Source organism: Thamnophis elegans, chromosome 7 (genome assembly GCF_009769535.1).
Source record: "Thamnophis elegans isolate rThaEle1 chromosome 7, rThaEle1.pri, whole genome shotgun sequence".
Lineage (NCBI taxonomy): Eukaryota > Metazoa > Chordata > Lepidosauria > Squamata > Colubridae > Thamnophis > Thamnophis elegans.
Genome location: NC_045547.1, coordinates 24,943,272 through 24,968,536, shown reverse-complemented (window position 1 = coordinate 24,968,536; position 25,265 = coordinate 24,943,272). Strand labels below are relative to the sequence as shown.

Below are 25,265 nucleotides of genomic sequence, written 5' to 3'. Positions count from 1 at the left end.
CATGGACAATTATTGGGGTCCCTAGAGTGGCCCATGTTACACAGATGTTCCGGCAGCTGCAATAGCTGCTGTTTCTTTCTGAGTACAATTCAGGGTGTTGGCTATCACCTTTAAAGCCGTGTATGATTATGCGTCCAGGTTACTTGAGGAACTGTCTCAGTGCTGACAGGGGGGCATGCTGTGGGTCCAATGAGCCTAGGAATTCTACCTGCAGGGTTCAGGAAAAGACCTTTTTCTGCCATTACTTTTGCTCTTTGGAACATTTTGCCCCCTAAGGTAAGATCTGCTCCCACCCTTCTGACTGTCCATAAGAGCCTAAAGGCAATTGGCTTGGGGCTCCAGAATATCATGCTGGAGGTGGTTGATGGATTAAGAGGAGATCCTGCCCCCACCCCCACGGCTCATTCTGTTCCCTCCCCTCCCATCTTTTAATTGTACTTTTTATTGTTATCAGAAATATTTATTTTTATGCTTTTATTTTAAGCCACCCAGAGGCAAGAGAGGCGGCAAATAAATACATAAATGCAAGTTTATGCGCTGAATTTAAAACTTAACCCAACACCCAAGCTAACCTCATGCTTTATTTCAAAAGGGATAATTTTTCTACTATGTTTAAAATGTGCTCTTTGCTGTTTATAATACACTTAGTAAAGAAATCAATGTTAAATCACAAAGCAATACTTACTGTTGTGTTCATGATTCCTGTGCCATGTGTTCGAATTGAATTAGCTATGTGTCTTATATTTATTGTGTTCAGATGTTTGTTATTGCTAATTCTTTCAATGAAGATCTGCAATGACACAGTTGTTGTATAATTTCAATAGTCATCAAAAAGATATCAGTTAATAATGGGGGGGTTTATTGCTTTCCCCTTACCTGATTATTGAGATTGTACAGGTATCGGGATACGAATACATGAATATTTCTCATAATTTCCAGAACATCCAAACCCTGAAACAAGAAGAAGAAATTTAAAAATCCAGATAAAATTATCCATGATTTTCAATTATCCATGAAACCTATTCATCTGGCCAGCCAATCCAATGAAACAGGATCAATTCCTTCCAGATCTTGTCTATATGGGATTATCTTCCAATGGGATTTTGAAAGTGGGCATTTTTAGTTGCTTTCCCCATTCTTTGGAATTCTCTCCACGTGGAGATCTGGCCTGCTCCTTCCCTCTTCAATTTTAGGAAAGCGATTGAGACCTGCTCCATTTCATCGAAGACAGAAAGAATGCGTGTTGTGGTTGAAGACTGAGATTTGGCATCTTGGTATGCTTTCTGTTTCTTACTTTGATATGGTTAATTTTTGGAACAGAAGGCATATAAATAAAAAAATATTTCAATACAATGAATGCATGTAAGTGTAGAAAAAAGTTCGTTTCAGGCTAGAAAATCAGTTCCAAAGTAAATGCATTTTGGAACTGATATTTAATTTCATCCTTGAACAACAATTTATAAGCAATCACAACAATATACCTCCAAAATGATAAAAAATACAACATATCCAAAAGTTGATGCAACTCTATTACATAACTGTTGCGTGTAAACACACAGCAATGGATTTCTTTTTATATATTGGAGAATACTCAGCAGGAAGAAGTCCTATTTAAATGCCTGTTCCCTAATACTAATAGCAGGAATTCCCTAATTGCAGAGAAACAGGAGCAATTTGTGTAAGAGTATTTCTTTACTAATGACACTGGATTTAGGGAAAAATAAATACTCAGTTATTAATTACTGGGTGATAGAGCCACACCTTGCTTGAGCTGTTGATTCTTCATAGCCCATATTTAACTCTTGCATTTTAAATTTTATATTTGAAATTGTTTTTATATTTATTTTTCCTAAATTGTAAACTGCCCAGAGTCGCTCTGGATAGCATATAATTTTAATTATTAATTTTAATAATATCAATCAATTAATCAATCAGTTGATGCACGAAATTTCCAAATAACTTTAAAAAAAACACAGAACAATTTCTTTGTACATTTCATACCTGTTCTAAAGTCTGGCTTGGAAGATGTGCTTCTGCCATAATTAAACCATAGCGCTGAGTTGCTAAATTCCTCATTTCACTGTAGGTGGCCCAGTCATGCAGAGCTACTGTGGTTAGATTGTAAAAAGTCTTGTCTAGGTAATGAGTCACATGAGCTGTAAAAAAGAAAGGGGAAAGATACCGTATATACTCGAGTATAAGCCGACCCGAATATAAGCCGAGGCACCGAATTTTACCCCAAAAAGCTGGAAACGTTATTGACTCGAGTATAAGCCTAGGGTGGGAAATGCAGCAGCTACGGTAAATTTCAAAAATAAAAAATCAGTGTTATTTGAAATTCAAAGTTATGTTTATTCAAGGGACCCGCTTAATTAAAGTGTTCTATAATATCAGTATGACTTATAATACTGCAAGTCTGCAATATTAAAATACTTGTATAGGGGATCCCCAGGATCCCCCGAAGAGATCAAATCACAACCAGTATGCCACCTTCTTGGTATATTGTTTTTATTTTCACTGAGTTTTTAAAAATGAGCATTATTTCATCCTTTTTTTCTTTATGTTTGATTGGTATCTGCAATTTGTGTTAATTCTGTTCATACATATAATATAAATGAAAAACCCAGCTCTCTTAAAAAATATTTTAAGTTCTTTCTGGTGCTCCCTTTTAGAATTGGCCAACTAATATTTCTGTTCGCCCAACTAATGTCAGGCAGAGTTAACTGAAAAAGTAATTTTTCATGAAAGGACATTTTCCTAGGATTTTAATTGTTCTTACTGTCAGATTTCTCGTTATTTCCAGCTTGAGTCTCCTTCTGACAAGTTTCCATTGCTTCTTGTCCTGTCCTCAGGTGCTATTGCTGCCGCCGCCTCCTCCTCCTCCAACAGCACCAGCACATTTGCTGCCCAGCGCTGCGGCTGAGGTGAAGCCGCCAAAGCTCCCGCTGGCGCCCCCGCAGCGTTGGGCGGATATCCGGCAGTGCTGTTGGAGGAGGAGGAGGCGAACCAGCCTGCCATTGCCGGCCACTGCCAGCCCCGCCGCTCTTCCCACCCCCTTCCAAGCCCCACAGTCCAGCGGACGGAGCAGAAGCAGCTCCGGGGCTTCGCTGCTCCATCCGCTGGACTGTGGGGCTTGGAAGGGGGTGGGAAGAGCGGCGGGGCTAGCGGTGGCTGGCGATGGCAGGCTGGAATCCCCTCTCCAAGGGATCCCCGTGCAGAAAATGCGGGGAGCAGCAGCGAAGCCCCGGAGCTGCTTCTGCTCCGTCCGCTGGACTGTGGGGCTTGGAAGGGGTCGGGAAGAGCGGCGGGGATAGCGGTGGCCGGCGATGGCAGGCTGGTTCGCCTCCTCCTCCTCCAACAGGCAACAGCACTGCCGGATCCAGTTGTAGACTCGAGTATAAGCCGAGGCGGCTTTTTTCAGCCCAAAAAGTGGGCTGAAAAACTCGGCTTATACTCGAGTATATACGGTAACTTTGCCCAATTAGTACCTGAAAAACCTACTTTTTTGCAGATATTTCATTTCAGCATTAAACAATGGAAGAAATATCTCTTTAAAGTAACTTCCCAAGTTACAGTTAGCATAAAAGTTGAGAAACTGAAAACAATCAAGTAGAAAAGTTTTGGAACTGTAACAATAGCAATAAGAGCCGTGGTGGCGCAATGGTTAGAGTGCAGTATTTCTGCTGACTGTTAGTTGCCAGCAGTTCAAGTCCCACTGGCTCAGGGTTGGCTCAGCCTTCCATCCTTCCAAGGTGGGTAAAATGAGGACCCAGATTGTTGGGGGCAATAGATTGATTTTGTAAACCGCTTAAGAGAGGGCTGTAAAAACACTGTGAAGCGGTATATAAATCTAAGTGCTATTGCTAATAAATAAACCACCAGAGTCATGCAAGTAAGAACAAAACAAACAAACAAACAAATAAATGTGTACCTTTGATATCTATGAACCGATTAAAAAAGCGAATTGGGTTTAAAGAGAAGAAGTGAGCAAGATCCTTCATTCCAACTTTGAATGGATTTCGGTCATCTAGTTTTAAGTGCGTGTGTACCGACAGGCGCAAATCCTTTTCAATTTCTTTGCATAATCTGTCTAGAAGGTGCTGCTCGAAACAAAAATGTTAAGAAATTTTATTTGCAGAGGATGACATATCTTAATCTTCCCAGCACACTGGTCGATTGATAAGAATTCTATAAAGCACCTTCATAATGAACTGGAAGAGGAAAGGAAGACTTGACTCTGGCAATATTTGAAACTTAAGAGATGGCAGCCCCCATAACAAAGAGGCAGAGTAGGGATGCAAAATGAATTTGATTTATACCAAAGATAGAACTCTGTTTTTCACTTGAAAAACTATCCACTTCAAAATGGCCTTTTATAAAAAAAACTAGTGCTAATAACCCATCGTTGCCCAGGTATTTATTTATAGGGGGGAAATGTCCAGACGAAACGTAATTTCTAATGTTGGATTTTCCCCCTTACCAGAGGGAGCCCCCTTGTGGAATACTGTGAAGCTGTTACCATGACAACTCCACTGTGCTGTACAGTAGAAGCCATTTGAAGGCACAACAGGCTTTATCTTAACAGAACACAACACCCCCCCAAGGCAGTGTTAGGGTATTTTTCTACAGAGAATAAGTCATCTGTGTATCAAGTTATATATGTTTTCGTAGATTTTCACGGGTGTAGGTATGCTAGTCTTGTTGTATTCGGGTCTTTTCCTGTGTAAGATTGTAACAATCTTACACAGGAAAAGACCCGAATACAACAAGACCAGGATGTGTGTGTGTGTGTGTGTGTGTGTGTGTGTGTGTGTATATATATATACTGTAGTCTTGCTAGTTATGTGCAGGTTCATTCCTGCAAGAAGTAAGACAATTTCTCATGGCTCCCCATTTTGGCTTTCAAATAATGTTCTAAGCCATAAATATATTAAGCAAATACTATAAATATCTATGATACAACATTTTTTGCCTTTTTCCCTACATCCTAATTATTGGTCACTGACAAATAATTATCAGCCACGTGAATATTTTATCTGAACCATAAGAATAAATTTATATGCATTAATTGTGTATCACAAGTTCCATCCGAAGGGCCAAGAGAGACGAGATAGAGGATGGACAAGATGAGAACATTTAGTATATATGCTTTCATTTTTAAAAAAGGAAAAAAGCTACAACTAAATAATCTCTTATCTAAATGAAAACAATAATTGAGTAATGGCTTTAAAAAGAACCAAATAAACATTGAAGGTTTATTTAACGTCCAATAATTAAGAAGCAAATTTTATTAACTTTAACAACCTGAAATTATCTGTACATACTGAAATTGATAATAATGATTGAACTATTAAAATTAAAATAAATTTAATATTAAATTACTTATAATTATATTTAATATTTCAATTCTAATACAGTAAGATATTTTTCTACAGGTCTATAATAAATTACATATTAATTGGTACTCTTTAGCTTACTTACACCTAGAGTTACTAGACTACTGTATATTTAACATTATGTAGAGTCCTGTTAATCCATAATAGATTTGAATACACGCTCCTTATACAGGTGTAATTCAAAATAAATACAATACATTCCCTCTAACCTTATCGAAAACATCCATGATTTCTCTGTCATAGTTTTCTAGAAGTATTTCAAAGGAGTCCAAATGCCTTGAGTGCATCATAGCTGGTACACAATCCCGCAATGCTCTAAACATATACTGAAAAAATAATCCAATTTAATAAAGAATTCGGGCAACTATAAATATTCACAAACACACAAATTATTCAAAATCTAGATCCTAAATGGCAGCCCCCTAAAAGTGCATTTTGAGAGTTTACAATTAGAAGAATGAGTCGCTAAAATCTTCCAACTTGCATAATCTGTTTCTGTTTCTCCCTGTTGTGTTTGCAAAAGATCTGAAACTATAAACTTGTTGATAAATTATAATTTTGTTAATGTTAATTACGTTCAATTAAAATTGTATTGTTTTATAACTGTGGCTTGTCTCCATCAAGCAAAATTAAGATTGATAATGATTTATTTAGATTTATGTAATATACACCAGCATGCTGACTGGGGAATTCTGAGAGTTGTAAGTCCATATATCTTAAAGTTACCAAGGTTGAGAAACAATTCACTGTTTATAAAAATGGAATGAAAGCTACTGAATATTTTGTCACAACTTTGCTTGAGAGGATGAGGATGTGAACCCAATTTACCTAACCCAATTTATTCAATCCTAAACATTATCCTACTCGGCCTCAAGTCCCAGCTTCAAATGAACTGTTCTCCTCTTTCTGCTGTTTCATCTAAGCCACAAATATCAAACTCACAATGCCACGTTGCCGTCACGTGACATTTCTCAACGTTTTCCCCCTTCACCGAGCTGGGGTGGGCGTGGCTTGCACGTGACGCATGCAGCCCGCAGGCTGCCAGTTTGACATCCACCCACCCCGATTTAAGCTGTGATTCAGGAAATAAATCTAAGACGTGATTGGTCTCCTTTCTTTTTCCTCTTTTAATTTTTAACTCTGGAACAAACTATATTTCATATTACTATATTTAAAAAATTGTAGAATGGACTTGACCTTATCAATTAGCAATACTTGAAATTATATTAGAATTACAGGTAGTCATCAATTTAGCTGAACCATTTGTCTAGTGACCATTCAAAGTTACAACAGCCCAGAAAAAAGTGACTTATGACCATTTTTCACACTTATGACCATGGCAACGGCCCCATGGTCAGAGGGTCCAAATTTGGGCACGTGGCAACTAACATGTACTTACTATAACCGTTGCACGGTCTCAGAACTATGTGCTCATCATTTGTAACCTTCCCAACGGGCTTCCAACAAGTCAATGGGAAAAGTCAGATTCCTATAATAACTGCCTTGTTTACCAATGGAAATTTTGGGCTCAATTGTGGTTGTAAGTAAAGGACTACCTGTACAACATCCCTGTAATTTTCCTGGATATTTCAGATTTAATGTTTTACCTACATGTAATCTCGCAGCATCCACTGCGTTTTCATAAACATCATCCAGATATATTGGAAATATCGTTCTGTGCCAGTACAAAAAGCAACAATCGCACTGTGCTTGGACTCTAAAATGGAAAAAAATAACGTGACTAAGGAAAAAAATATTCGTAATTCGGAACTAATTTCAAAGAGTCATATATTTACTCAGAATGCATTTTATAATCTATTTTCATAATCGTAAGAGACAAAACCTGACTTCTAAACAAACATATATTCTCGGGGATGCTGACTTCTATTTTTAAACCTCAATTTTATAATGAAAATATATCATCCAGTCTACAGCAAGCATCCTGATATGGCAAACCGTCTGCCACACCACTCTATTCTAGGTATGCCAGGATGTAAGACCAGAGGTGGTATGTAGCCAATTCTGACAGATTCTGCAGAACCGGTAGCAGAAATTTTGAGTAGTTCAGAGAAGCAGCAAATAGGCTGGCCGCACCCCCAGATGATCTTCCTTTGTTAACCTGAAGAGGAGAACGGAACTGGAAAGCAGGTTAGTGTGGTGGGAAGGAAACGGGGATTTTGCAGTATCTTTCCCCTGTCATGCCCACAAAGCACAATGCCCACAAAACAACACCATGCCCAGCAAGCAACACCCACAGAACTGATAGCAAAAATTTTTGAATCCCACCACTGTGTAAGATTTATCATTTTATAGCTTTATTTACCGTTCCCTAAGTTCACTGATTAAGGCCAACTTTTTCATAACTACTTGAAGAGGAAGGAGTTCTTCATCTTTAAATGTTTTCTGCAAAAAAAAAAAAATAGAGAGGCAAGCTATTGGTTGCATCACTGGTTGCTAACAAACTAATATTTGCATCAGTCATTAACCACAAAATTCTTTATATTATTGCTTATAAGCAGATAAGGAAAGAACGGTTACACTTACCATTTGTGTGCCCACATTGAGGGCAAGAGAAATTATAAGTCGCCTCTGTTTTGTGCTAGGGCCATTAAGGGTGTTTTCGGCCAACACAAGGGCAGAAAGTACATCAAGGCGCTGTTCACTGTACTTTTTGTCAGAAATTACTCTTTTCTTTAAATGATAAAGAGAAGGATAAGGGGAAGGCGAAGGGACAGAGAAAACCAGTATTTTGGGATTAGTAATTGAGAAAACACTTCAGCTAGTAAACTTTATTTCAGAGATTGACTAATATATTTCTTTTTTTTTAATTCCAAACTAAACCAGTTTTAAAGCCAAAACAAATTAATCCAACAATTAAAATTGACATTCTAGCAAACCAAAGGATCCCTTATTTTCATACCCAAATGAGCATAAATGATGTCAGGTTTTATTCTTGCCACTCTGAAGTTCCTTATAATTTATTCAAAGAGCAGCTTGTCTAATTTTTATAATCACTGAGCTTAAAATTGATTGAAATTGCTTTCCCACCTTGGCTACAGCAATGGCATTGAGAGCCTGATGTTGAAGATGCTGAATTATGTGTGTCACTGAATCAGCAACAGTCATACTTCTTCTGTAAAATGTATATTCTATTGCCTAAAGTTGTGCAAATTTCATAGCACAAAATAAAAACAAAAGTTAATATCAAACTCTGCAATCAATCAGTTAATCAATTCTCACACTTATTGTCTCATCTGCATACAAAAGGTTAAATTTAAAACAAGCTTTATTAAAACGAAAGAATATATGATTTTTTTCAAATCAAAGCATATAATTTCTAACACAGTATGAACTTTTGAAAGAAGCATTGTTAAGTTATATTAACAAATCACAAACTATGGTAACAATACAAAGATTATGCTAGATTTTTAGATAACTATATATTTTTATGTGTGTCCCATGAATGAGATAGACACTGTTGACACAAGAATGATTTGCTAAACCTTAGCATGAATTTGGATTCGGGTGTTGTATTTTAGCCATCCTCTAGAACTAAAAGATATTATTTTACTAAGATTAAAGAATGCAGCAAAGATAACAAAACATGCAACAATGGAGATATGCATACCTTAAATGGAATCAGACAAAAACATGTTTTTAACTTGCCATTTACTACAACTGTGCGATGTTTCACTTAACAGAATATTACTTCAGATTGTGAATATAATAGCTGTTTGCAACTCTTGAAAGCATCTGTAGAGGGTGGCCATGTGAGCCTATGAAAGGATGCAGCTGCTTTAAAGAGCACAGACAGGTGCTAGATTAATATGCTTGTGTGTTCTGAAGAATCATATTGAAGAGCTTACTGTCTAGTTACAACCTATGTCATCAATTAAATATGCATCACTTATCCTAAAATGTTATTGAAGAACCATTGTTAATATTTGTGTCAGTGAGGATATGCAAACACCTCGACTTACTTTGAGTAGTTCCACAAGCCTGCATAATGCTTTAACTGAGGTTTTTGTCATTGGCTTCTGCATTGACATGTGCAGATTCATTGTAGTTCTGATTATATTTCTAAGGCTGTAAGCATAGAGAAAGCCCTAAAATGAGAAAAATGAATCAATTACATCTTTCTTGTATCATTATAAATGTGCATTTCTAAAACATTTGTCAATTTCTTGACTCTTTGTGGATAAGGTCAATGGCAGTGACCGGTGCAATCTCTTCCCATATTCAATGAGACATCTTCTGTCCTATCAATACTGAAGAAATTGATTCAGACACCTCCTGGCTTTTCTGGCGGGGGCAGTTGGTGGTCAGTACTGTGTTTCCCCAAAAATAAGACAGGGTCTTATTTTCTTTTGACCCTCGAAATAAGCACTTGGCTTTATTTTCGGGAAGGTCTTATTATTTTTAAAATGCAGGAAGCGGCGAGCGTGGTCAGCTCATGGCTGCTGCTATGTTGCAATATTTTCGGGGAGGGCTTATTTTAATGCATGCGCTCAAAAGCGCGCAAATTAAAGCTTCAAATTTTAAAATTTTAGTAATATATTAAAATAGTGATATATTAAAACATATTTTGGTGCCTAGACACTGTCTTTCTTAAGGCAATAGTTATTTACATAAATATCATTTTATCAAGTTAATTGATCAGGGATTCATTTATTTTTTGCTTTTAATACTAAGTAAGTATTCTACCTTTTGTTTTTCCCCCCCGTTTCTTACTAACATCATCATATAGTTTTATCTGTGCTCATTTTATGGAAGTTTTTTTTTAAATTCGTACTTGAAATTTATAAAAAAATGTATTTTGCATCGGTCAATGACAGCAAAAAAAATCTATTCATTCATAACTTCTAACCAATTTGTTCATAAGAATTGGGGATTGTATAATATGGATCTGATTGTATACAGTATAGACAGTATTTTCTTATTGGTTTTTGAAACTAAGCATATACACACCTGTATAAAAACATTGCATCTATTACTGAGATCTTCAGCAAACTTATCCATCCTTTGTTCCCTTGACAAAAGAGATTCCATTTTCATCATCCAGGAGCTCACAAATACATAATAAGTTTGCATCTCTCTAAAAAGAAAACAAATAATAGTTTCTTAAACATTTTGATACCATACTAAGATTTAGAAGGCTAAACACAGATTTGAAATGGTATCTGAATTCAGAAACAATGGCTTGTTATCATGCCAAACCTACTAGCTCAAAACAGATAAATAAGTGTTTACCCCCCAAACTTACTTTGTAAGCAACTGAGCCTTTTGCTGTAAAAAACTTTCTCTCTGTAATTTAATTGCATGAAAGCTTTTTCTGTCCAGAAGCTTGGCAACAGCTGACATCTTCTGAATCAAAAAGTTGTCAGCAAACCAGATGACATTAGCTGATAGTGTGATAGCCGGCACCTATAGCATTAGCAGAAAAAAATTAGGTAAGCGAGAGAAAAGTATCTTTTAGAGTAGGTAATAGATTTTCATAAATGTATTCCAAGACTCTTAATGAACCATTCTTTTACTACACAAATTTTACAATTATAAAAATGTTCTAATTTTACTTAGTTTAATCTCAGTCTCATATTATATGACACCACTTCATTCCCCAAAGTTATTTACTCAGCATTTAAAAATAGTCTTGAGCCTATACAATATTTGCAGAAGACGCATGGACATGAAAACATTTGGCATTTTTAATGAGATAAATGAAAAGGAGATAACATCCCTTACTAAGACTATTCATAAATCCAGATACTTTTTTGAAGGAGGAGCTAAGCCATACATGAATAAATAATAGCTCTCACTGAAATCCATAGAAATTTGTTGTAGTTATGACTAAACTATTAACTTGATAACACTTATTGTCGAATTACTAGTCATTCTACACAACAGCATTACACCAAAACATGCACTTCATCCAAACACTCTAAGCACTATAGATGTAAAAATACAATATTGCAGATTCTTTAACTGTGGTTGGATATAAAATTTGTTTTGCAAATCTCTTATGCAAATTTTCAAATTATGACAATGAAACCTAGTTATTATAGACAATTTGAGGGAAGGATATCTATTATTTATGAAAGTAGTCCAACAAAAAAGTACACCACAGTGCCAATATTTATCATTTATGAAATAGTACTTCATTTGCACTAGGACATCACATCTCTTGTTTGATAAAACAATGTAAATTGTTAACAGAGATTTGAACTGTTGTATGCAAAGCCTTTTGTATTGAAGTTCACTAAATCAAGCTTTCATTCTAGTAAAGAGCAGCACATTACTTGCTGAAATTGTCAAAAAGATTGAATATGATCATAAATTTAATTCTGGTTGTTATTTGTTGCAACGTCATTCACAAGCATCTTATCTAATTTGTATGTTGGTTATCAAATTCTAAGTTCGATAAAAGTTACAAGCAGTAAAATATTCACCTTTTTGCAAATGTCCAGTAACAATTTGTAAAATTTCTTATCTACAGTTCGAAAAATCTGAAAATGTAGTACAAAGAGACCACAAATTCCAACATACTTATCTCGCTGGTCAATTTCAGAAGGTTCACCTTAAACAAACAGGCACAAGAATTAGTTTTTGAAATTTATCCCAAAATATAGAATCTTATCAATATTAATATAAAAAGGTTCTGTTCTGCATTACCGAGTTTAGCTTCAACATTTGCAAAAATTGTGCGAATACTATGCGTAAACTCCTCAGCAAATATGCTGTTCTTTGAAACTGACATGCCTCCATTGAGACAATCAAATTGCTGTTCTATACAAGCCTGAATAAGAGAAATAAAAGCAGTTTACAGTATTAGTATTAATGAGAACACAATCATATTCAAAATTTCATTAAAAACAAATAATAGCATGCGAGTCTTACTGTGTTCTATCGAAATAAACGTTTTATTGGAAATTTAAGACTATTAACATCTATTCATAGGGATTGTTGGTTGATCATCTCATTTTTTTTATTTTTGTTATATTCAATATATAAATTTATGGACTGAAATCAGCAGTATTTATGGGACCCACAGCTCATTTAGTTTTACTTTGCTACCTTCTTACCAGAAGTGAGTAAAAGCAGCCAGAAATCACTGTAGTCTATATGATGTTCAACCACGCTTTTAAATTTGTGATTTCCAGTAGCAATAGCAATAGCACTTAAGACTTATATATCACCCCATAGTGCTTTGCAGCACTCTGGGCAGTTTACAGAGTCAGCAGGATCTAGGACAACTTGCTGTGGCTAATTCGCTGCAGTCAACTCATGGCCAACTCGCCATTTACACTAATAGCGAAGAAATGGTGGAATGCAATTAATAAAGAAAGGATGCCAAAGGAGGGACAAAATGAAATGTGAATGACAAAAATTAAAATAATGCTTTAATTATTTTAAATAATTAAATTGAATTATTGAGTTGTCCAGTAGCGAGTTGGCCTGTGGCGAGTTGTCCCTCGGTGAGTTGGCCATGGCAAGTTGGCTGCAGTGAATTGCCCAATTTCAGAGTCAACATCATGCCCCCAACAATCTGAACCCTCATTTTACCAACTCTGGAAGGATGGGAAGCTGAGTCAACCTTGAGCCCTGTCGGGATTAAACTGCAATATCCTCCCCTTGAAAGTGAATTTTTTAAAAAAAAAAACAAGTGGAAACAAAACCTTTCTGGACAAAAGATCTGGAAATCTTACCACCAATAAACTAATTTTTGAATGCACCTAACATTTTGATGCCTAACATGTCAGAATGTTAAGCATACAATTCAAAAAAAGAAATAGAAGCATACAAATTAAAATCGCCAAAACATTTGGAGATTTTATACTATAGATTGTACTGTATTACACAATTGTACACTATAGATTCTACAAGCCACATTTACACTCTATAAAGGAAATTAGACAGTATTTATCATACTACCTGGAATATCATGCCATCCAATAGCTGAGTTTCTAATTTTAACAACAATTTTTCAAATGGTTTCAGCTTATCTTCTTGGATTCCAAATTTAGGAGGATTGTGGTGGACAGATTTTAATAGCCTGATCAAAGAAAAGAGAAAAAAAAGAATATTCTTTAATGGAGTTTTTCATGGACATCGCAAGGGTGTTTTTTCAGGAAGCAATTGGACTTTCTTGTTTTTTTTTCTTTGAAGGTGTTTCAATTCCCATCCAAAAAGTTTCTTCAGCTCTGACCGGATGGTGGGGAACAGAATGGTTTATATTCTTTGCAGACAGCTGGTCATTTGCATTCTTTTAGAGAGTCATTGAGGCCACTTGGAGGTTTATCTATGTCCTCAGGGTCACCTGAGTAGTGCAAATGGGCATGGAGCCTTCTTGGCTGCAGGATGTTTTCTGCCCTATGTCCCATCACTGTTGAAGACAGGTGCAGGCTCTTGGTGATGAGTCTGTGTTGTCTGCATCTCAAACTGAAGCGCAAATGGTTCCTGCAGTCTGCATTTTTTTCTGGAAATCTGTTCATACTCCACCAGTTGCCTCCTGAAAAAACACTTTTGGGACAACCATAACCTGGATGACTGAGAATATCTTTCACTGAAACACTCTTTCATGGGCACAATTAGGTTTTAAGAATTTTCAGAGGGTTATAGAGCTAAACCCAGCATATATATATTTCCTTTGTTAAAATATATATGCTTCTTTTTAACAAAGGAAATATTTTGTTACAAAAGTAGCTTTGCTGTTTGACTGCATTCATTGGGCAGCAGGCTTGTGGAACAATAAGACAGATTTATCCTTAGGGCTAGCCTTGGTGAAAAAAAAAGATGGTCATCTACATTATGGCAGAAGGTACAATACTTTTGGCAATACAGTGTATGTGTCTGCAGGGGTAATTCAAAAATATTTCATAATGGTCATTGTAGAAATAGCTATAGAAGCTATTAGAAATAGCTATATATGGCATAAAAATTAATAAATAATTACAATATTAAATGTTTATCATCAAATAAGTAATATTTAATAAATATTTAATTAAATAGGTTATATTTAATGATCCCTTCCACAAAAAGTGCCATCTTTTAAAAAAATATATTATTTGCATATATACTGAATAGTGTGATTATCCTGGCATTTCACTTGCCATGAAAACCAAAGTGAAAAACAAATAACATATATACTATTTAAGCAGTGCTAGCATTCTAGAGTTATCATATCATTCTAATACATCAATGCATATATAGTATCTCTTTCCAAGTCCACCTAACCTAATTTTTCCATATTCCAACTTCCACCTCGTGCTTCTAACCATTGACAGAATCTGTTCTGTGTGTCATAATTTTCTGTCTCTCCTTTGTCTTTCATTTTTAATATTAGTCTATCCATTTCTGCACAGACTAATATCTTCCTTATTAACTCCTTCTCTGAAGGGGCATTTTCACTCTTCCACTGCTGCGCATACACCATTCTTGCTGCAGTCAGGATGTGTAGTACTAAGCATAATGTCCCTTTATCATAGCCATCTGGTATAATGCCTAATAGAAATAATTCTGCCTTGAACTCTATACATTGTCTAACCATTTTTTCTAACCTCAAATGAATTTGTATCCAAAATTTCCTTGCTTTTTTACAGGTCCAAAAGTGTCATCTTGTTGGACCCAAGCTGTTCCTTCTGGGTGGTAGTAGCAACCCTGCAGAACAGCCTTGATCTTGTTTGTTTTTTGAAAGACTCTGAAGACTTGGATATTTTCTCCAGGGATCTGGAGGTTAAGTGAGCCCTGTTGCTTATTATGCATTCTTTTGTGATTGAAGATTACTTTGGGTTCATCAATTTTATGCTTGGTCTTTAATTTCTGTAGCCCACTCAGAGGCACCTTTGGTGGCCATGTGAACTGTACTCAATACAGAAAAAGAAAGAGATAATAAATATTAATTGGTATTAATAACATCTTATGGAGATTCTCAGTCATCCAAGTCATGGTTGTCCCAAAGGTGCTTTATCAAAAGGCAATTGGACTTTGGGTTTCCTTGAAGCTGATTTGCTTCTCATTCAGGAAGCTTCAGAATTATACAGTACAGAAGAAGCCTCTTGGATGAGAAGCAAAACATCTTGAACGGAAAGCCAAATGCAGTTGCCTTTTGAATAAGTACCTTTGGGATACTAATAAGGAACTGCAAGATCTTTTAGAAGTATCCAGTAGAACTTCCACTCGAGACCCACTGTTATGAACAGATAACTGGATACTTTCAACTATCTTGTTAATGTTATTTTCTATAGTATTCTGTTGTGACTCAGCAGAAGCTTGCTGTGAATTGCATCGGGATGCAGGAATAATGAGCAGCTGTTGCTCGTTAGGGTCATCTTCTGCAGATAAAAGACGGATGATGCCACACCTTAGTTGCAGAAGTCAACGTCGTTCGTGGTTCATCATTTGTTTGTTTGTGAGTTCAGTTTCGAGATTCAAAGAGGCACTTGGATAAGTGATTTGCTTTCTGTAAACCTGATTCAAAGAGGCACTTGGATAAGTGATTTGCTTTCTGTAAACCTGGTTTGTTGTAAGAGCTTTTTGTTTTTGCTTTTGCTGTGTAACTTTTTGCCAGAGACTTTATCTACGTTTATTTTTGGGCTCACAGCCAGCTTGAGCCAGGACTGATAAAGATATTTCCTTTGAAGTTCTGTCTGACTGTCATTTGTGAACGAGCGAAGAGGGAACAGTGTTCTATAATGCTCTATAATAAAAGTAATTATTTTTCTATAGAAAAAAATAAGCAAATTGACCCACATACCTTTTGTACATAGTCCAGTGATCTTTCAAGGTGGCATGATTGTTTACTATCTCATCAAGTGTAAGCAGAACTGTCAGTAGTTCTCCAAGATGCTCATACATAGTCTGTTGGAAAAATTACATCATTGATCTGAGAACATATCCCATACACCCAGCAGAACCTACTTAAATAAGCAGTCCTGGGATTGCACTCAACATATCCCTCTAAAAAATGCTAAGCACTACAGATGTAAATATGGAACATGTAACAGTATTGAATATAATGCTTTCTTCACTGTACTTTATAGCAATAGCAGTTAGACTTATATACTGCTTCATAGGGCTTTCAGCCCTCTCTAAGCGGTTTACAGAGTCAGCATATTTCCCCCAACAACAATCTGGGTCCTCATTTTACCCACCTCAGAAGGATGGAAGGCTGAGTCAACCCTGAGCCGGTGAGATTTGAACAGCCGAACTGCAGAACTGCAGTCAGCTGAAGTAGCCTGCAGTGCTGCATTTAACCACTGCGCCACCTCGGCTCTCAAAAAAAAAAAAAAACTTACTGGGAAATAAGGGATCCCAAGAAAATAGACATTCTGGACTATTAAAGAACTTAGGTTTAGGTTTAGGTTTATTCGATTTATATGCCGCCCTTCTCCCAAGGACTCAGGGCGGCGTACAACATTAAAAGAAACATATAATACAAAAGTTAAGAAGAAATTAAACAGGATATCCCAAACCCAATTAAAATTGACAATGACACATTTTTTTAAAAAAAGAATTAAAATTAAAATTAACAGTAATCAATAATTTGATTTGTTTTGTTCAGGCCAGGCTGGCTTGCTGAAAAAGACAACTTTTTAGGGCGCGTCGGAAGGACCGGAGGTCGGGGATTATACGAAGCTCTGGGGGCAGCTCATTCCAGAGGGAAGGCACTCCCACAGAGAAGGCTCTCCCCCTTAATACAATATCTGTCTTAGTATTTTAAAAAATCTGCCAAGGAAGATTTGATATATTTAAATAAAATCTTAAGGTTAACAACTTAAAAGGAATTTTGTAATAAACGGTATAAAAATAAAACATTACCTGAAAATGAACTCCTGAAGTCTCTATCACTTTAGGTGTATTCCTGGAAAACAAAACATATTTCATGTTACTTAATATACACGTTTTAAGGATCCAAGCCTTTAGCATTTCTAAATAAATCTGGAAATTACTTCCAATGTGCAAACCATATATGGGAAGGTAATTCTTGAAAACTGAGACATACGAATACAGTTAGTATTAGAATCAAATTAGCATGTCCCAGGTAGCTATGGAATATAGGTCTATTCAAGTTTCGATCCAAAAAGCTAAACATCACCCATCAGCCAAGTATGCTACTCAGCTATTTTTGATCCTAATCCACCTAATCCCAATCAACCAACCATAATTTCAAAAACACTATGGTGATGTAATTATGCAACTTTGTATAATCCATAGTGGAGAACATTCAATTTGGTGAGGCACAACTATACATGGTGATTGGAATAATGCCTTGGCTGAATTTACTAATCTTTCATTTTAACTCTATATTTTAAAATATTTTAAGTTTTATTACAAAGAGACTGATTACTAATCTCATCTGTTTAAAAAAAGCATCTTAAAAAGATAAACTCAGGAGAGAATTGCTCCTTGATAGAACAGAACTACAGATGCAAACTACTTGCAAGACAGTCAATACCTGAACATGGATTGGGAAAAACCATACAGCAGTGGTCCTCAACCTCTTCTTCACTACGGATTCCCTTTAAATACCTTTTTGTGGCCACAGACCCTCAACGCTTAACTCAAGATTTAAATCATAACATTTCTTCAAGCCTTTAGAGGTGCCCTGTGACATCACAATCTGTGGTACATGGACCACAGATTGACAACCACTGCTGTAGAACTTTCCAGAAATCCAAACATTTTAGCTATTGTTTTTAATATTTTATGAGGGCTGACCGATCAACAACTCATTTAAGATAATGTGCCACAGCATGCTTTTAGCTTGTGAAAGTGTACCATTCTTTTGGCACAATTACAAAAAAAGGATATGGAAACATTATCTGCAACTTGCCATGTTAGCAAACTATGAGTAATGGAAATAATATACACTTTCAAACCACAATAATACACACACACACACACACACACCAGAGGTGGGCTGCTGCCGGTTCAACCCAGATCAGGCGAACTGGTAGTAGTGGTGGCGGGAGGCTACACTCGCCCACCCAGAGGCTTCTGCGCATGCGCAGAAGTGTCACACATGGGAGTGCGCCCAAAGTGGTAGTAAAAAAATTAGCAACCCACCTCTGATATATGGCCAATAAAGGTCATAAGATGGGGCAAAACTCACTTAACAACCACCTTGCTTAACAATGGACATTTTGAGTTCAAGTGTCGTCACAAGTCAAGGACTACCTGTATATTAAAAGACGATCTAACCTTTTTTAATGAGGGCAAAGACCCAAAACATTCCCATTCCCCCAGAACTAATAATTTAGAAAACTGATCAACATGCCGGACCTATTAATTTATTCTTAGCTAGCAAATAATTACTTGTTACTGGTATAAAGGGCAGCTAACTGGTGCACTACGTTCATCACCACTTCATAGCACCGTGTCACAAAACAAGACAGCTCCTGCAATGATAAAGTTGCACTGATCAGTAAAATAAATACACTAAATATACTTATTTTACTCACAAACGATTCCATACTACTGAATGGATCACCTACCTTTCCATCTGAGAGTACAAGGTGGCAGTCATAGGAAGTCCTTCCTCATTTTATCCTCCCAAGAATAATCCTGTAAGGTAGGCTGAGCTAAGAGATTGCAACTGACCCAGTGATATCCATGGTGAAGAAGGAACTTTGGCACACGAATGTATTTTAAGAGCTAAACCAATTACAATAATAATAAACAGGAGATTTCTTGAATGTTTTATTTGGAGTAGTATCCGATCCCTTTGGCTTTCGTACCTCAATGCTTATTTCTGTTTATAGTGCACAGCCTATAAAATGCTTAACAGTTTATGTTCTACACTGTTATTGTATTCTTTAATTCTCTGCATTTAATTCAACAAAGAAAAACATGATACTAGGCAGGTGTTTTGAACTTTGACTCCCTGCAGCTTCAAACATCATAAACAATTACAAAAAAACAACAACAACAATGTAGAAGCTATAACTCAAAACCTCTGGAGGATATCAGGTTTTTTATTTAGACTCTTCAGAGATCAATGTTTGAAATGGAAAACAGGCAGCAGCACAACTCATTAGTTATTTAAGAACTGCATAGAAGCAACCACGTATTTGCTGTAACTGTACTCAGGAAATTGAGTAATAGTCATTTATGACTCCACCTAGAGAATAAATCTGCAGCTATATTTTCGGTTTTGTGGGAACAGATTTACTTTGGAAAGTTGCAAAAGAACAACGGGAATAAGATGAACATTTTAAATTGTCTGAATTTATCTTCAAACGAGATGAAAGATTGGCTTTTAAAAGGCTGCCAATGTATTGCAGGGCTGTAAAAGCTGGATTAAAGCAGGAAGCCTCAGGTTCAAGTCCATCCTAAATCATGGAAACTCACTGGGTGAATTTGATTCAGTCACTTTCTCTGAGCCCAGTCTAGTTCAGAGGGTTGCTGTTGTGATGATAAAATAAAGGGAAATCCCAGTGTAAACTGCCCAGAGTTTTTTGTGATGGGGTATACAACAAATAAACAAAGCAGATTAGGGCTTATTTCTCCGCAATGCTAAAATAAAAAAGGAAATAAAATCTAATAAATTGAAATATTAAAAAAAATCAGAAAGTTGACTTCAAGCTCATTTTACTGCTAGATAATTTTTTTTAAAAACAACAGCTCCCTTTTTATTAAGTGTTGCTTAGCAAAAACCAATCACAAGGTCCCGAAATTATGCCAAATGAAAAGGCATGACAATTGATTACATACAGCAAAATTCAAGTCCTATTAATAAATACATTGTTTGTTCGTTTTTATCAAAAACATTCTCTCTTAAGATGTTTCCCCGAGCTATACTTCCAGTATCAACTAAAAGTGATTTTTCAAATAGCTACAGTTTTTGCAAAATACACAAGTTCATACTATTTCTAAAAGTTAATTGCCATACTGCATATAATTTTTCTTCTGATTTTCAAGGGAGGAAATGCCCACAACACTATATCCCTTATTAGGGGCACTGATAGAAAGTAGAGAATAAGGAGAAGATTCATTGTCTACCATTGGATACATCTAACATTATCACCTAGACTGCCTTTTCCTTATTAACCCAAACCTAATAGAATTGTTAGTCTTATTGGTCTTTTTCAAGGCATAGAGATTCATCTGCAGATGAGAGTGTTTTAATCCACCACAGACATACTACAAATAGATGCATGCAAGAGTTTGTTATAAAATCTGCAAAGGAAGGTGGACAAAGCAAAGAGAAAAACAGAAAGCTAAGAACAATACAACTCTACTTACCACCAATTCACCCAAGGACATTTACCTAAATCCCTTTTGTTGCTGTCATAGGGTGGGGGTGAATCCCATAGCACATTTAAGAAGTCAACCACTTAGCAAAGGAAAAAAAATCTGCAAAAAATCAGTACTATAAATATTACCTGGAGAAATGAAATAAATCTTCCCATCTGTATTTGACTATCTCCTTCCACCTTACTGGAATCCACAGCTTGAAAAATAAACATGAAAATTACCCTACTTTGAGAGAACTCAATCATTACCAATCAATTACCCCCAAATATATGTAGCCATTTTTTCCCCTAGTCATAAAACCAATGGAATTCAAATTAAAAGCTTAGCACAACATACTGTTTTCAAGTTTAAATTCTACTTTATTATCCTATACCATGCAAAAATTACTATGCACAAAAAGAAACAAGGCGGTGGGTGGTAGGATTTTATTCTCTTACAGATTTGGCCATTTAGATCTATTTGCTTGGATGCTTCCCAAATAAATGTGCTTGAATTTGCCAACCCTTTTCCCAATCCCTGCATCACAGTCAAGAAGAAGCTATTGATAAAATAAATGTGACTTGTGCAGTTGTTTCAACACACTCTTTGCTTCCTGCCAATGAACCAAATAATCAACAGTGCCTTGTTTTCATTTTGGCAGCATTTCACTGCATGTTTCAAAATAGCAATAGCAATAGCAGTAGACTTATATACCGCTTCATAGGCCTTTCAGGCCTCTCTAAGCGGTTTACAGAGAGTCAGCATATTGCCCCCAACAATCTGGGTCCTCATTTTACCCACCTCGGAAGGATGGAAGGCTGAGTCAACCCTGAGCCGGTGAGATGTGAACCGCTGACCTGCTGATCTAGCAGTAGCCTGCAGTGCTGCATTTAACCACTGCGCCACCTTGGCTCTTGGCCAAATCAGGCATGATAAGAGAACAAACATCATAAGGATATTACCTGCTTAAGATAATAGTGGTTCATGTTATATTAGTAGAAATACACACACATAAACAGACCCAGACACACCATCACTAAATGTCTGTTATTGAAGGACACTTCTAAACATTAATTAGCTAATAACAAAATACAACTGTGAAAACTGTGCATATTCATTATACTTAGGATAAAAACAGTCAGCTAATGAAAACATCCAATATTGGTCAGGCATTTCTATCAAGTACTTGTAACTTCTGTACTGTCTGCTCACCATTTGGGCATTAATATTCTATTGATCACAAGATCGGCTTTAATATCTATGAAAGCATCCAAACTATATTTCAGCAGTGAAACAATTTCTTAAGCACATCATCAGTATTACTGTATATTCTCAAAGTTCTAAACAAGGGGCGTCAAACTCGTGGCCCGCAGGCCAGATGCATCACGCACTGGTCACGCCCACCTCCAGTTTAGCAAAAGGAGAAGTCGTGCTAAATCACATGATGACATGAGTTTGACACGCCCGTTCTAAACTAAATTACAAATCGGTTCCAATATATAAAATGCAAACTGCACTTGACGTGACATATGGTCTACTACTGCTCTTCATAAATTTATTTTGCACACACAGAAGATGTAAAAATAAACCATCTTAAAAGAAGCCCTTCCTATTTCAGAGGGTGCTACTTGCAGATTGTTCCTATGCTATAGCTACTGTTGGTAATGAGATTGGAAAGAATTTCACAACTTATGCTCTGCTTTTCCTATCTTGTTATATATAGTGGGACCTCAGGTGCCGACTGCAATCCATTCCAGGACTTCAGTCAGCACCTGATTTGTTTGTGACCAGAAGCAAGACTGACTGTGTATGTGCGCACACACAAAAAATGGTGTGGAAGTGGAAATCGCCGTGGCAGAGAAAATCGCCATGGCTGTGTTTATTTGGCACCTGAGGACATATACGTGACCTGAGTGCAACATTTCGCGGTTTTTAGGTCGGCACCCAAATTATTCGTGGTCTGAGCCGTTCGGGACCCGAGGTCCCACTGTAATTGATTAAACAAAGATTTAAGAAAGTTTTCTGTTTCTCAATAACAAAAGCATATTTGAAGTTTATTACTGCACACAGAATTTTTGAATAAATGTGTCCCATATTAACATAATTAATATACAATACTTACTTCCTTCACCATAAAACAGGAGGCCGTTATAAAACTTCGTTTCTGCCTAGGAATAAAAGCAGATTTTTTTTCTTGCACAATAGTTTATATAGTTTTAGTTGATAGAAATTCATGATTACATCTTAAATATCAAATGTAAATTAAACATGTATGTAGCGGCTTATACATGATACAAGAGATAAGAAATATTTCACCTCATGTTTTAACTTTTTGATTTCACAGCAAAGAGCAGCATATACAGTGATGACTTTGTTCAGAACCTGGATAAGAGAAAAAAAATGCAGACTACTTTTATAAACAGAATAAAGGAGGGATAAAATGTAGGTATGATATCATCTGTCTCACATACCAACTTTAATACAGAAATAAATACGTTTAATTCAAGATGGACATTTCAACTTTAAGAAGTGGGACTTCCTGAATCCCATCCTTATCTCTTTGTCACATCTTTTAGATTATAAACCTGGGAGCAGAGAATATCTTGCTTATTACTGACTTTTGGCGAGCAGCTCTGGAAATATTTCTAGTGAAACTTAGTGATTTAAAACTTATAAACAAAAGACATATCTTGTAAAGCACAAAAAGCAACTGCAATATGTTTGTAATGTTTTTGACACCAAGCAACATACCTTGTTTTCTGTCTTTATGAGTTCAAGTAAGGAAGACTGTTCATAAGGCAAAAGCTAAAATTAAGCAAAAATACAATCAGTTTAAGGGAAAATCAGAGATTTGCAGCATGATTGTTTTAGCTAAATGAAATAGGAAGCTTAATCCAAACTGCAATTACCGTGTACTATACTCTGAGAAAACAAGTACCATACCGGAGAGCCAAGAGATCCTTTAAAAATTTCATTCCAAACTTATTAAACAGGTGATGATTGTCACAAGCAAAATAGAAACAATAGTCAAAATCTTGAAATATAAATATACATTTATATTTTATAAAATATAAATATTGGAATGGGGTGGAAATGTTATACCTTACTTCTAAAACAGGGATGTAAAACTCAAGGCCCAGAGGCAGGATCCAGCCCGTGGGGTACATAGATCCTGTTCTACCTACATAGTTACATAGGGCAGCCCTGGAAATAACAAAGGACCGGCCCATGGTACTGTCAGTGAAAATGGAGTTCCATTTTCATTGGCAGAGGGTTGCAGGACGCAGACAAAAACGGAGCTCGGGAGCTCATTTTCATTGGCAGAATGCTTGGGCCACCACAGGAGCCCCCGACACGAGTGATGTTTAGCTGGCCACCCCCACCCAGCCCCCCAAGGTCAACACAACCCTGATGCAGCCCTCAATCAAATCGAGTTTGACACCCTTGTTCTAGAAGCTTATTTAATGAGTTAAATTGCTATCTTACCAGAGGCATGGAAAAAAACGTACATATACATACCGTACATAAAGGGTTTTTTCCCAACTAGAATATTTTTGTACATGCATAACAAATGTACTAATTGACAGTTGAACTAATTAAATATAAACAAATACAGCAACCAACTTGGGGGAAATTGCAAATACTTCTAATGATGGCCTGAAGCCAAAGTAGCCTACAATGAACTGTCTGGTGGCAGTTAAATATTAATTATTCAACAGAAGGTGGTTCTAGACAGATTGCTCTCAATGCAATTATTCAAGGGGCAGCATGCAGGTATTCCCTCTTCAGTGAGGTTAGATTAATCAACAGACTTTTCAACATGAACCCAGTATGGAGACTGGGGAAAAAATCCCACATAAACAGGGCAATAGGTTTGGGAAAGTTGTTCTGAATGTCTGGTTGCCTCATAAAATTCTGTGCTAGTATGGTATGTAATTGAATAGTAAGAGGCTTGAGTAAAACAGCATAAGCACATAAGGCATACACATACATTTAATGCAATGGGGTCAAGATTGAAGTCCCAAACATCTCCAATGGAATCATCCAATGCATCTTCAATTCTCTTCAGCTGGGAAGTATATGCTTCCAGGAATTTCCCATAGTTCTTTAACTGCACTTCAGCATGGATTTCTAGGAGTAAACAGTATTTTCATTATAATATTTGGAAATATGCAGATTAAGCTTGGAATCATAAAAATTACCTAAATTCAAGCAATTCCTTATTTACTTTTTTAAAAAATCACTCCAAGTTCCCTCCTTCATTTTCTTCACAGTTTTTTTGCTTCCAATCTATTATTTTAATATTATTAAGCAATCTATTATAAGGCTATGCAATAATAATAATTTTAATATTGTAGCAAAAAAATAACATTTCACCACAAGTCAGTCATTCTGCTATTTTGATAATGGAATTTATTGCAGGAAGATTGATGAAACAGATTTCAAACACTAACGATCCAGTGAAGTCTCCCTAAAGCAGAAGTTTTACATTGATGAGTTACATTATTTTACAAGTTTTACATTGATATTCTAACCAACTGTAAGGTACCAGGCTGGGGATGAATGAACTATAAATTGCATTATTAATGTGTAAGAGGGTACTTGCATGTTGCAGTTTTGTATTAGTACAAATAAACA

At 36.3% G+C, this 25,265-nt stretch overlaps 1 protein-coding gene across 1 annotated transcript in view; it reads right to left on the bottom strand.

The window, feature by feature from the left end:
• The window catches only part of WASHC4 (WASH complex subunit 4), a 45,860-nt gene that overhangs the window by 17,400 nt on the left and 3,195 nt on the right, over positions 1-25,265 (bottom strand). The window contains exons 2-24 of the mRNA XM_032222166.1: positions 24,619-24,758; positions 23,379-23,432; positions 22,944-23,009; positions 22,750-22,795; positions 20,777-20,844; positions 18,708-18,790; positions 17,211-17,253; positions 16,147-16,250; positions 13,326-13,446; positions 12,066-12,189; positions 11,843-11,970; positions 10,660-10,820; positions 10,365-10,491; positions 9,377-9,502; positions 8,445-8,552; positions 7,941-8,087; positions 7,720-7,799; positions 7,008-7,113; positions 5,606-5,722; positions 3,932-4,100; positions 2,002-2,156; positions 877-951; positions 686-790 (exon numbers count right to left, since the gene is read on the bottom strand). Coding sequence (XP_032078057.1) covers positions 686-790; positions 877-951; positions 2,002-2,156; positions 3,932-4,100; positions 5,606-5,722; positions 7,008-7,113; positions 7,720-7,799; positions 7,941-8,087; positions 8,445-8,552; positions 9,377-9,502; positions 10,365-10,491; positions 10,660-10,820; positions 11,843-11,970; positions 12,066-12,189; positions 13,326-13,446; positions 16,147-16,250; positions 17,211-17,253; positions 18,708-18,790; positions 20,777-20,844; positions 22,750-22,795; positions 22,944-23,009; positions 23,379-23,432; positions 24,619-24,758 — 2,453 coding nt within the window. The remainder of the gene's footprint in view (positions 1-685; positions 791-876; positions 952-2,001; positions 2,157-3,931; positions 4,101-5,605; positions 5,723-7,007; positions 7,114-7,719; positions 7,800-7,940; positions 8,088-8,444; positions 8,553-9,376; positions 9,503-10,364; positions 10,492-10,659; positions 10,821-11,842; positions 11,971-12,065; positions 12,190-13,325; positions 13,447-16,146; positions 16,251-17,210; positions 17,254-18,707; positions 18,791-20,776; positions 20,845-22,749; positions 22,796-22,943; positions 23,010-23,378; positions 23,433-24,618; positions 24,759-25,265) is intronic.